Source organism: Salminus brasiliensis, chromosome 1 (genome assembly GCF_030463535.1).
Source record: "Salminus brasiliensis chromosome 1, fSalBra1.hap2, whole genome shotgun sequence".
Taxonomy (NCBI): domain Eukaryota; kingdom Metazoa; phylum Chordata; class Actinopteri; order Characiformes; family Bryconidae; genus Salminus; species Salminus brasiliensis.
Genome location: NC_132878.1, coordinates 61,052,877 through 61,067,115, shown reverse-complemented (window position 1 = coordinate 61,067,115; position 14,239 = coordinate 61,052,877). Strand labels below are relative to the sequence as shown.

General features: G+C 41.8%; 1 protein-coding gene across 1 annotated transcript in view; it reads left to right on the top strand.

Annotated features, from left to right (window-relative positions):
• Positions 1 to 14,239, top strand: part of gmds (GDP-mannose 4,6-dehydratase) — a 61,041-nt gene that overhangs the window by 42,609 nt on the left and 4,193 nt on the right. Inside the window, exons 5-6 of the mRNA XM_072674652.1 lie at positions 5,315 to 5,433; positions 5,552 to 5,648. Coding sequence (XP_072530753.1) covers positions 5,315 to 5,433; positions 5,552 to 5,648 — 216 coding nt within the window. The remainder of the gene's footprint in view (positions 1 to 5,314; positions 5,434 to 5,551; positions 5,649 to 14,239) is intronic.

Below are 14,239 nucleotides of genomic sequence, written 5' to 3'. Positions count from 1 at the left end.
GAAATATGACACAATATAAAGAAAAAAAGGCAGATTCGCATTATGTCAAAAAGTCAATACAAATGAACGATTTAAATGAATAGTTCACATGTAAAGATTAGTGGCAGATATCAGTGCTCTTCCTCTCCAGTGTAGACATGTTTTTAAAACTATGACAATTTGATTTAATAATAAAAAAACTCACAATATGCCACCTTGCTTAGTGTATCATAGCAGTATATCAAATTGTAACCCCTGTATCGTGATGCATATTGTATTGCCAGGTTTCTGCCAGTACACAGCCCTGCTTGTTTTGTACACATCCTTGCAGTGTGATTTACTCAGTCAGAATGAGCTCAGCTCGGGAACACGTCAGTTCAGAGACATGAACATGCTGTGCTTCCTCAAGTACAACTGTCTGACTGTTACAGGCGCTTACTCATGCCCACACAAAGCTCATTTAAATATCTTTGACATATTCTTGGTGTACAAACTTTGGCGATCTCTCGACCTCCCTCCCTTTCTGTCTCTCTTCCTCCCTCTTTCTCTTTCTCTAAATGTTTCTTACACACGACATGTTCAAAAAAGCGATGAGCAATCTGATGAGCAGAGAAGCCTCCTTTTAACTTCTGCAGCGTATAAAACAGCATATCCTCTTGGACTAAGGCGTATGTGTTTGTTTACTGTCTGTTTGACAGCGAAGACCTGTTTTTTCCACTCGCGTTGTCCCGTCCATTATGCAGCGTGTACTGCGTCTGTGTGTGTATGCGTAGTTGCGTAGTCCACACACCTGCTGCTCATTTTCCAATTTGTAACCAATCTGCTCTTGACAGCGGACTAAACGATGCTGATAACCATCTCTGCTGCGCACGCACACACACACACACACACCCCAACACACATCCATTATTCTCTTTTTGCCTGTAATTCGCAGCAGTGTTACCCATGCAAAAAAATGCTGCTTTCCAAACTTTACAAGCAAGTCCATTTAGAGATGCTTGTTGTGGTCTTCAGCCATCATTGCGTTGTTTGTCTCAGGTTCTGAGCTGGCAGCAGTAACATGGAGTCAGAGAAAATAGCCAGCATAGAATAACACTAATAAAGTTCACAGGTGATCGGCAGTCAAGAAGTGCGGGTGTATGTGGAGAGCACGGCCCAACGACAGGCTGTCTGCGCTTAACTCAAACCACCTGCCTAAAACAGAGCACTTCTGTGCTCGGTACAAAAAAAAAGGGACTGACTGTGTGAGTATTTGTGTGGTGTCAGGGAGAGGGGGGAGCATTAAAACTTTCACCAGTTTTAAAAATAGGCTTCCAGAAAAACACAGCGACCAACTAAGTGAGGCCTGAACTCTCACCTGCGCTTGGAGAGCCCATTTGTGCGATTAGATGACGGTTTTGATTGGTCTTCAGCAGTCACAATTCACCACAAAGAACTGTGCTCTCGTATTAAACGGAGCTGTATGTGTCTCCTTGCATGGATGCGTGAGGGAGAAGTCTCTGTGCTCTTATTAGTGTGTGTTTCAATGCTTAGTTTAAACCATGTGCGAGGTGTTGCAGAGCGAAAGCTGAGATTCTGTTTATAGCAGAACAACAGACTCGGAAAATGTAAACACTCGCTCCAAAGCGGCTCTACAGTCTGTGTTTGTGTGTGTGATTTAGAGAGAGGACAGGGAATTAGCCGAGATGTAAGATCTTCCCGCAAACAGATTTTCTGCTTTCTCTTTAAACAGTGACTTATCCCGTTTATCATACTACTTTGTGCCAATTAGCTGCTACTTGTGTTGGATAATTGTGTGGTTATGTGATCAGATAGCTGGTTTTCTATGGGAGCAATTTTGAGCTGCTGAATTCGTACATAGCTTTTCTCATACATAACAAAGGTTTTTTTTTTTGTTTTGTTTTTTTTTTGCCCCGAAGTGAATAAGGAGGACACATGCTTGCTGCACTCATACAAAAGAGTCATTGAAATTGCATCAATGGTTAAAAAAAAAAAAAAAAAAAGGTAATAGGTAATAGTCTTTGTAATATACAATATAGTATTGCCACTTTTTTTTGGTGCGGAAAAAATATACATATATGGAATTTTTCTTGTTTTATATAACTATTATTATTAATATTTTCTAGCTGTGTTAAGGCTGTTGCTAGAGTAGTAGCATACCCAAAATGCATTATCTGCTTAGTCCACAAGATGGCAATGAGAAGTCTCCATGTATTTGTTGTTTGTTTTTGTTTTTTCTCAATGAAGGCGTACATCAGTCAGTAAAGTAACATCTCCCCTCAGTGGTTTTTGGCTAATGCCAAAACACCGTTGTCCCACACATAGGGGAACAGGGTTCGATTACCCATTCAGGAACTCCAGGGACTGCTAACTGTACATGCACCCATTGTCTACTGTTCCCATCCCTGCTACCAGTCATATTTTACTCTCCGGTTAGGCTGTGATTTCTCTACTGTTTTGCATATCAGGTCGAGAGATGGATTTAATGATTAGGCCATATCAGGGCCTAGGCATATGGATATCCTTTAGCCATGAAATCAGGGCTGAAATACAAATCATCACAACAGTCATTGAGGAAGGCTAGATGTACTGATGACTTTTTCTTTTTCTCTTTATGATTGATCATACATGGCGCATGCAAGCAGTTACACTCATTGGACTTAATTCCGCAGTGAAATTGCACCTAATGTGCATGGCATCGTAGAGCTCGAAACTATTAGTCATGAGGCTGCTGTGATGGATGGACAGGAAAGCCAGGCTGATAAAGGAGGGACTGCATACTACTTTTCTCCACACTCACTTTAGCTAATGTTTTCCCCTCCCCCTTGTGTTGCAGCTCACATTGTATAGAGCCAGTATAGAGCTGCAATAAGTCACGGTTAGATTTGACACCAAGAACTCCATGTGAATTTGAAAGAGAACATTCAGCACACACAGTAATAGAGTATAAAAAGCTACACTTTCTCTGGCCTTTACCACAGAGGTTTGGAGGGGGGCTAGATAGTTTTCTATGAGTATTTGTGTGTGTGTGTGTATGTGAGAGAGAGAGAGAGAGTGTGTCGTGGACAGGAAAGGGAGTTTTGGCTTGGGCCTCTCAGCTGTCCCTCACAGAGGTAATGATCCAGAGCAGGAGAGAACAGGAGAGAGTTGAAGTTTAGGGAGAGCTATGCTATAGAAAATAGGCTAAAGTTGAATGAATATAATCATTTATTATTGCTCCTAATTCAGTGTACTTATCCACTCTCTCTTGTATCAGTGAATGTCCTGATGTCTAGAGATGTCTTGGCCCAAGTCTGGGAAGTGCCTGAGGTGCCTCATAAATCTTGACTGTGCATTTTTGATACTTGAAATGCTACTATTTTGACAGGGCTACAAGTTTGACCTGCAGGCTAGAGGCTTTAGTTGCCTTTGCTGCAGTCTCATGAAAGTAAACATAAACCTCACAGATTGTCAGATCAATCAGTTCAGCTGACCAATAAGAGCGCTTTTGCCCCCTCCCAACGACTCTTTATTCAGTAACAGCTCTGGCCGTTTTTATACGTTAAAAATAGACATATTGTCTATAGTTTTATTAGTCATGCCTCTAATTAACTCACAAAAGTGCACTGCGCAGTACATAAATAATGTGTTGTCCTCTGTGTATCAGCTAGCATAGGCTCTTTCACATACTGTACCTTCCAGTAATATATATGTATCTAATAAATGAGGGTGTATGTTGTGTATTTCTCTCAGTATGTCTATTCTGTTTTGCCATAGTGCAAATGTAAATTTTTAGTTAACAAAGCTCCAAAGAAAGGAGCTCCATCAATTCAGGGGAGTCTATCAGGTATTTTGAGAGTGTTTATCAATCTGTTGTGTACTATACATCTGCCAGAATGGAATTGCTGCGCTGTTTAAATAAGAATCTGGTTAATACAATGTTAATAAAAGAATCTCCACTGGTGACAAAAAGAATAAAAAAAATTGTTTTAAAAAGTCCATGTTTAGTTTGTTCTCCTGATTTGATCAAATCAGGAGCACCATTTGTCCTGGCCAAAAAGCTTACCGTAGAACCCTGTTCACTGTAAGGAATGCATTCAGCTTCTATAACTTCTATATCCATTGCTGACACAGATGTGCAAATGCACACATAGCTTGTCTAGTCCCTGTAAAGAAGTATTGCTCTCTAGAGCAGATCAACTTTGAACTGTGGAGCAGTGGAACTGTGTTCTCTGGAATGATAATTGTGCTCTATCCCATACTTTTGGGATGAGTTGGAGAGTTTGGGGATGGTTTGGGGATGATGAGGTGGGTGGTGATCATCCAGCATCCTAAACTAACTAATGCTCTTTTCAATGAATGCAATCAAATCCTCACAGCAGTGCTCCAACATATAGTAAAAACCCCTTCCTGGACAGTAGAGACAGTTACTCCAACAAAAGCAGGAATAAACCCTTTTGTTTTTTAAACCCTTGATTTAGGACGAAATAATGAATGAGCAAGTGTCCCAATACTTTTGTCCATATAGCGTATATCATCTTTATCTCTCTTTCCTTCTCTTGCTTTCTCTCTTTCTCTTTATGTGTGTGTGTCTGGTATCTCATTTGGTCTTGATGGATGGAGCATGTGAGCGGAGTCTGAGTGAAATATGAGGGAGTGTGAATGTGGCCAGTTCAGCTGCTCCCACTGCAGCAGATAAAACGTGCTGATGGGCTTTTTATCCCACCGTGGAGCCCGACAGGGGTTGAGCAGGCTGCTGGCCCAGGGGAACCAGGGCCTCTTCTGGCCAACTGGCTCTGACTCTGGGACTCTACTGCACAAGCACATCAGCCACAGTGTACATGAATGGCTGTGTGTTTGCGCGCATGTGTGCAAGACTGAGGGAGTTTTGCTGAGTTGACTGGATCCTCAGTAACTCCTAAAAATATTTTGTCCCCTCTCATTCATCTCTTTTCTTGATCTCTTCTGTGATCGTTTAGTGTGTGTGTGTCTGTGTTTGTCTGGTTGTGTGTGTGCTGATCATTTGGACCTGGGAACTCATACTTCATTCCCACAATTAATATCCCATGAGGCCTTGTGCTGACGTCAGGACAGGGATGGGTATGTGTGTGTGTGTGTGTGTGTGTGTGTTGGAGTGCGTGTAAGATCATAACCACATGAAAGCACAAAAGATCTGTCTGGATTCATTCTCTTAAGTGTGTGTGAGAGAGAGAGTGAGAGAGAGATTGTCTATGTCCGTTTCTTCATAAAAGGAGATCTGCTGAAGAAAAACAAGTGTTCAGAGTATGATTTGGAACTGTTGAGATGACTCATTTATAATGTATCGTTTCCCTCCTTCTCTCTCTCTGTGTCTCAGGCCATGTGGCTGATGTTGCAGCAGAAGGAACCAGAGGATTTCGTCATAGCGACAGGAGAGGTGCACAGCGTGAGGGAGTTTGTGGAGAGAGCTTTCAAACATGTGGGCAAGACCATTGTGTAAGCACAGACACTCTGGCATAGACACACATGCATACAAAATACAAATTTTCCATAGATTTTCCATCCCTGTTGTGAAGGATTCTGAAGTGTCCGTATGTCTTTATATCTCATGCAGGTGGGAAGGGAAGGATGAGAATGAAGTGGGCCGGTGTAAGGAGACGGGTGACATCTATGTCCGAGTGGACCCGAAGTACTACCGTCCTACTGAAGTGGTGAGTTCCCCTGTGTACCCTGATGATTTAAATAGTGGTTGAGAGAGAGTCCTTCATTAGCAAGGGATTAAGATTAAGTGGAGTAGATACACTGGTACATCTTAGTTCTGCTAGTTCTTGGATTTAAAGGCCAACCCCTGATTAGATACATTGTATAACATCAATTTTGCCACGGTAAGTGGGGTAACGTCAACCAAATGTTAGTGTATACCTTGTTTTAAGTGTGTCATGATTTTTTTTTTTTTTTTTAAGCCGTGAGACATTTTAGCTCATGCCGTACTGTGATTTTACCATAGTTTTGTATTGTTAGGCCAACACACAGTGGTATTAAACTGTCCGTTTAATGGCAAATCTTCAATAAGTAATGAGGTTTCATATTAATAGTAAATGCAGTACACAGTTAGAAAACTGAGATTGGACTGTGTAGATGTGTCATTCTTACATTAGAGGACCCCACACTGCAGTCCGCTTAGAAGTCCGCTAATTTATTGCTAACAAACCACACTACCAGTGCCGTTGCACCATGGTTCAGCTCAGCCAAATTAAAGCTGCACATGGTGCTTTTTAATCTGTAAAGGGTATATAATACCTTATATAATATATTCTAGAATAGCTTCTATTGGCATATTGGCTGGGATAGTGTCGTGTAGTGTTTTCTTACTGTCACTAGATTTATTAAACCAAAGCCCGGGTTTCTAACTGCTCTACCTTTTTTTTTTTTTTAAAGGAGACTTTACTTTGCCTCACCAGACTGGCAAACAGCCATAAACCTATGTGTGTCAGTGAAAGAGGGGGTCACTGAACTAGAAATGCAAGGGGACACCAAGGGAAAAAAACACAGATCTAAATGATTGCTGACAGATTGAACACACAGAGACACACATGCACACATTGGGTGGGAGTAAGGAGCTTGTCAGGCACTGGCGATGAAAGAGAGAAATATAAGAGGATTATAAGGAGACCCTACATTGTAAAATAATACCAGTTTAACACACCTACACACATTCACACACAGACATAAAAGGTGTCTTATCTGTCACAAGAAATGAAAAGTGACAATGAGAAGCATGTGGCCTTTGACCTGTGGGCTGGGAAGTAAACTGACCTTTGACAGCTGGGTTAGGAAGAAGACTGCTCTTCATGGTGGTTTCAGAGCTGGAAGTAACTGCTAATGTGTGAAGTCCTAATTTTTTAGTTCAGGATTCCTCAAAGCATTCTGCTTTTACTATTAGACTAGAAAGGGCATTTGGGCGGTCCAGCACAGGAACTAGAAGGTAGATCTTGGGCAAGAAAATTAAGTGTTATTTTTTCTCCCAAAAGAATTAGACTGAAAATGCATTCAGACATTCAGAGGGGCACAGAGATGTGCTTTGACAACAGTTTGCTCTCTCTTACCACAGAACAGGGCTTCTGCTCCTCTGCTGCTGTGATAAATGATGATAAATTATTTGGCATAATGTCATCTTTCTTTTAAAAATAGAAATTTTCATTTCATATTTTCATTATCAAATCAGTGCTATTTTCATTGTACATGCAATTTTACATGCAATGTACTCCATTTATTAGGATTTTGTCTCAATTAACTTTTCATGAACTCGCTTTCAACTTCCACCTCTAATGTAGGATAATGTAGGATAGTGTCAGATAGTGAGATTTTTTTGTGCTAAGTGTGACATATGAGAAGACCTATTCCATATTTGTAATGGTTGTTTTATTAATCTAAAAAAAAATATTTTGGAAATAAAATAATAATTAAAAGACTAATCTGTAAATACAAAGATTATGTGATAACATTAACAATAACAGCCATGCTGATGATCAAAGTTAATTTTGAAAGAATGTGAATGTGCATGCGAGTGGGTCTGTGTGTATTGCAAGCTGAAAAGCTTCTGAACTGGTCATAACTGTAAGCTCTAGATGTATTCTGAATACAATGAGAAAGTAAGGCACTCATGAAAAGTTTATCTTTGGGATGAGAAAAGCAGATAAAACTCCTGGCCTTGGCTGCATCTCACTCATCTTCTCCTTTAGACTGTCTGTGAATAAAATTGATGTGATGGTGCTGAAATTACAGGTGGGCAATATGACAGAATATTATATCGTACTGCAAAATGCATTAGTAGTGCAGTGTTTCAAAAATGCACATCAAACGCATAGTACAGTGATGAGTCTAAATGTACGTAGTTGAGCAAGTAAACGTAGCCTTGAGTGGGCCTGGTTCAGCATGCGAACATAGCCTCCAATGGGCTTCATTGGGAAATTTAGCATGGCCTCTAGTGGGTTTCGTTTGACAAATGGATGACAATTGATGGTGAATGTGGCCTGCGGTGGGCCTGGTTGAGCAAGAGAATGTATTCTCCAGTGGGCTTGGTTGGACAATTGAACCTATGCTACAGTAGACCTGGTTGGGCTGGAGATTGTGACCTCCAGTAGGCTTAGTTGAGCAGATAAACGTGGTTGTCAGTAGGCTTGGGGAATTGAATGTGACCTTGAGTGGTTGTGGTTGGCTCATAAAGGTGGCCTAGTAAGGTTGGGCTAGTAAACATCATCCAGTGGACCTCGTTGGGCTGGTAAAATTGGCCTTCATTGGATCGTGCTGGGCTGGTAAATGTGGCCTCCATTGGATCTTTTTGTGCTGGAAAACGCAGCCTCCTGTGGCACTCATTGTGCTAGTAAACATGGCCTCCAGTGGACCTTATTGGGCTAGTAAACGTGGCTTTCTGTGGATCTTGTTGGGCTGGTGAACGTGTCCTCCAGTGGACCTCGTTGGGCTGGTGAACGTGTCCTCCAGTGGATCTCTTTGGGCTGGTGAACATGTCCTCCACTGGATCTCTTTGGGCTGGTGAACGTGTCCTCCACTGGATCTCTTTGGGCTGGTGAACGTGACCTCCACTGGATCTCTTTGGGCTGGTGAACGTGACCTCCACTGGATCTCTTTGGGCTGGTGAACGTGACCTCCACTGGATCTCTTTGGGCTGGTGAATGTGTCCTCCACTGGATCTCTTTGGGCTGGTGAACGTGACCTCCAGTTGATCTCTTTGGGCTGGTGAACGTGACCTCCAGTGGACCTCGTTGGGCTGGTGAACATGACCTCTAGTGGACATCCTTGAGCTGATGAATTTGCGTTGAAAGCAGCTGAAGACCTCTTGGTGAACTGCGCAGTATGCACTCAGGCAGTACGGCTGCTCCATTTAGCCAGTATGAATTTATACATCCATTTTATTCATTCAGACGCTGATTTAAAAGAGTTTTATGAGGCACTTTGGTGAAAGAGGACTGCAGGCAGCCAACAGCTTTTTTTTCTTTTCATTTTCCAGACAGTCCCAAGGAAACCCTCATCCATTTCTTTCTTTCTTTCTTTTTTTCCCTTGTTGAGCACATAGAGAGTGTAAAAAAAATGCAGTGAAGGCTGTGCTCATAAAAGGGTCCCAATTAGACACAGGCATTACACAAGTTACACACACGCACATCATCTAGTATTATAGAATGATTTTCCCCACTCTTTAAGATATTGTTGGCCACTCTACTGCTCTCCTTACTTTCCCTAAACATTTATCAAGTTTAAGTGACACTGACTTTCTCCTCTCTCTCTCTCTCTCTCTCTCTCTCTCTCTCTCTCTCTCTCTCTCTTTCTCTCTCTCTTTTTCTCTTTTTCTCACATGTACTGTGTCTCATATACAGAAGTGCAGGTGCTGACATTTGTCGAGAATTGTTTGCCTTGAGCTGCTGTTTCCCTTTAATTATAGAATTATGAGGATTACCAAGGATTACAATTCCAGAGGGGTGGGATTAAAGAGGGATTAGATCAGTGACATTACCACACTACACATGCTTCTGGCAGAATCTCAAGGAGGCCCAGATGGACATGATGATGTATACCTTATTTTACAGAATGGTTACTGGAGCTTTATTTAAAGCAGTCTGTCACAGCTGTCTGTGGTTGGGAGTCCAATGGCACTTCCACTGGGCGTTGCGGTACCGCGGTACACATCTTGTGCGGCAGTACAGTGCGCCTGTGAGTTTTTGATCTCTCAATTTGTCTTGCTGATTTTGGTTACTCTTCCTGTTTGTACTAAGCATACAGAACTGGGACATATTGGTGGTGCAGACCTGTTATTCACGAATCAGCACTTGAATCACAAATCCACTGGTCCTGCTAAGTTTACTGTCGATTCTATTATCAGGTTTATTTTGTTCTACAATTTTATCAGCTTCTCCTACAACACCATAATCACTGGAGAATGAGGACTGGTTTCATGCAGGATTTGCTTCTGCTGAGTGGCACAGCACACAGGATTCCTGATTTGGCAGCAGGGATTACAAACCAAGCATCCATTTTGGTTCAGTTTTTCTTGGTTGCACTTAGCCATGAAGCTAAAGGCTGATAGCTTAGGGACACTTTTACAACATTTGAGCTGTTTTAGCACTGCATCAGACATGGCCTAACGCTAAACATTCATGTGTACTCAAGTGTTAAAAGCTTTTTGATTTAATAAGGAGTGATGATGAATGTATGTTTGGTAGTTAAGATGTAGTTGTGGTAGTTGTAAGGCCACCTTTATGTACTCTAGTTTTGTGGGTACTGTTTTGTGCTAGAAAATGGACATATGGTTCTAGAGTTGGATGGAAAGGATGGTCCTGATGTTGATTTAGCCTCGAACCTTATGGTTATTAATGTTTTTCGCATTTGGCTGACTGCATGTGACCGGTATGTGGTGAGGTGTGGCGTATTTGCCTGAGTTGCTGTAGTCTCTGTGGCCGTTTGCAGACTGTAGTTTGTGCAGCCTGTGAGGTTATATGGGTAGTGTAGTTTCTGTAGACTGTGTGACTCTGGGGCCGTCGGTATGTGACAGGTTTATGGTGATATGCGGTGTAATAGGTCAGAGCTGTTAAAGCTGAGTGTGAATGATGTCGTAAAGAGTCTGGCCGAGTGCCAGTCGGAGCTCCAACCTGCAGTAAAGTTGCTCTCTGCTGCCTTGCCTTTCCTCTAGGTGACTGTATATATCAACTGCTCTTTTTATTGACTCCACACTTCAGAGTTGTAGCTCTGCTGTTCATAAGCAGATACTACATTCATATTGTTCCCCGACTGTGATTCCTGCACTGCGAGTATTCACTCTGCTTTAGCCTTTTCTTCTTTTAAAGGCCTGCATGTGTCATTCACTCTCTCTCTGAGCAAAGCCTCTTCATATGGAACGTGCCCCAGCTTACACCGCAGTACTAAACCTGAAGGGTTGGAAATGAGTATGTGTGTGTGAGAGAGCGACTGAGACTGGGACTGAGAAAGGGAGAGAGAGACTGAAATGATGACAGATGAATAGTGAAGGAGACTAGAAGAAAGCTATGCAGTGGGAAAAGGAGGGAGGCTGAGGCCGGGAAATAAATGGAGAGAGAGAGGGAGAGAGAAAGGGTGTAAGTTCTCCCCTGGCCTTCTCTCTGGTATTTCCTGGAGGACTTTGACTGAGCGGAACCACCCTGGGCCCCACGGAGGGGAGAGAGGGAAAAAGAGAGAGAGAGAGAGAGAGTCAGTGTGTTTTTGCAAAAGAGAAGTGTTCATAGGAACAATAACCAGAAAAATAAAGCCATGCAAACTGGCACACAAAGCAGGTGACTTTTTGCTTTTGTTTGGGAGTATTGTAGGCAACTGCAGGAGGACAGTCTTATATTTAATGTTGCACAATGAGACATGACAAACCTCTTTAAGGCCATACATATAAGGGGGATGTTGAAATGATAAAGAAGATTGAAGATCAATGGATGAATTCAATGAGACATTATCCACAGTGTAGAAAATGCTACTTCTGCACCCGCTCCTAGCATCGTTCAGCCGAGTTAATGAAACTTACAGGCTGCGAAACATAGCCCATGAGCATGCCACAGCTAACAGTCCAGTTCAGCTTTATGTTTTTAACAGTAACACACAGCTTCAAATGAGAGACATTTCTCACAGTCAGTTAATGATTGGGCCGTGTTTATGCCCATATGAGCTGCTCGTTTAGTGAGCTTAGAAAAGCATATTGTGCTTAGCTAGTTTGGCTAAGTGGTGCTACAGACTGCAGCTACCTGCGCTAGTCACAGATTTGGCCTGCCATCTGTGTGCTTTCGTACACAGCCAGTCACAGGATCATTGGCCAGGAGTGCATTTTTACTGGCCTGGGGGGTTTATGTGAAAGTGAGTCTGAGAAATGTGTAAAAATAAGCCTTTTTACAATGTGTTCTTTTTGGGGATGCTTGATCTTATGGATTAAGGACATATTATACGTAATGCTTTTTACAGCAGTTGTGTTGTATTCTTGCAAAGTAATGCATTTAAAATTTAAATACATTTTAATATTCAATAACCGAAAATCTAATGCCCATGCCCCTTCTTCTGTTTATATGTAAAAGCTTGTATAGGTGAATGTTATAGTATGTGAAACCTACTGGTATGGCATTGAGAGTGTGTGTGTGTGTGTGTGTATGTGGGGGAGAGAGTAGGTTAATTGTAGGCTGCCCTTTGTAAATGGCTTGTCTCTGGGCTCGTTATCTTGATTGAGTAATTAACTCTGGCTCTCTCGCTCATACTCTGTCAGCCGGCTGAACTCCTGACACTTCACATTCCTCTCTCTCTTTTTCTCATTCTCTCTCTCTCTCCCTCCCTCTGCAGACTAGACAGGTTTTCATGACGGTCAACAGTAAAAGCTAAAAAAATAAATGTGCATGTGCCATTCTGTCACTTATATATATTGTGGTACAGAGGGCTCTGTCTTAATCACCTACCATTCAAAATATACATCATTCGCTGCTGTGTGGCACAAAGCCATAAGGATATGGCTCTGAAAGGAGCATGCACTTTCCGTACAGACCCATCCATATCCCCACTGCACAGAGCGGTTGGGTCTAAGAGAATAGACATCAGATTACTTGCCTCAGCTGTGCAAAGTGGCAGATCAGAAAAGCTACAGAAGGGAGGGTACATGAAGTCCATTTTATTTATTCCATTGCCCTGCTGAGCCACAGCAAATGAGGTGCAGACAGAGCACTAGACATTATCAGTCACACTTGTATGTGCTGTGCAGTAATAGACAATATAAAGAGGACATCCGAGTCTTCCATTATTTTGCCCAATTCTGGAAACACTGCAGAGCTTAAAGTTACCTCATATACATCAGGTAAAGAAGAAGTTAGGTGAGACTCGTGACTCGAAATGTAATGATTGTAACATTGCGATGGATAAATGTGACCGCGTGTATTGTGGAGAATTGGTGCTCTGTTAATTGTGTAATGTATTTAATTATGCAAGATTTGCGACCAACCTGTTCCAATCAACATCCTCTCTAGCACATTCATGTCATGTGCAACGTTCTTCCCGCCTCCCGCCTCAGGTTTAAATAGTAGATTTTGCAACAGACCTCATCAGTCATCATTTTTCTTCATTCAGACCTTGTTGATGTTGTTGACCATATGGTGAACTTATCATTACTTAAATCAAATTGTGGACTGAGTGGATTGTTGCACCCCCTACTCATCACATATTAACCTGCAATGAAATATGAAGGATGCTGATGCTTTAACTGTTAGTATTCATGTTGTTGCTCTCATGCAAAAACCTTGCATCTCCATTTATGCTATTTTTTGGACTTGATTTAGGATTTGAATTTGGGAGTAGTTCTTTGAATTCTGTAAAATTTCCATAATTTTATGATGAATGGACCAATAGAAATGCTTCAATATGACTTGGAATAAAATCTTTTTACATTGTCTTCCATTAAAAGTTAAAAAAGATTTTCCTTCACTTGTGAAATTGCTGTTTGGGAAGTAAGAGGTTTTGCATGACAGTGATGTTATGCTCCATCAGCCGATATATGCACTTTCAAAACAATAGCAATTAAATATTTGGCTGCTGCTTGTCATCTCTGGTATGTGATGACCTTTATTTTGGAAAAATAGTGCAGCTTATAAACTGACACACTGTCCTAAAGACCCCAAGCACACACTTTCTTATAGTGTGTGTGTGTGTGTGTGTGTGTGTGTGTGTGTGTGTGTGTGTGTAAATAGTATTGTGTAGATGTTCTGACATTCGGTCATTTAGTCTCAGACTGAAAGTATCCCATCAGAGAGCTTCTCCCACACACCCACATGGCTGGCCAACTCCTGTGTGTCTGCAGTCAGAGGTCAAACCCACAAAACACTGAATAGCCAGATTTCCCAAGCCCTCTGCGGTGGGCGGCAAACTTCCTGTCCCTTACACACCCCGGACGCTTGGGGGGTGGTGTGTGTGTGTGTGTGTGTGTGTGTGTGTGTGTGTGTGTGTGTGTGTGTGTGTGTGTGTGTGTGTGTGTGTGTGTGTGTGTGTGTGTGTGTTTTTTTCTTAAATGGCAAATTAAAATGACCTTTTCACCCATATGTTTTACTATCATTGCTTTGTGATGTCGTGTTTTTTATTAGAGGCTTCACGTCTAAATAAAACCATGTCGTCTCCTAGTACTAACACACAGTCAGTATTTCTTCAGTGTAAAATAGAAAAAAATAGGCAACAGATTGTGGAGGATCTATGACTAATCTCGCTGGCCTCTTCTGTCATTCTCTCTCTCATTTAGATTCATCCTTTA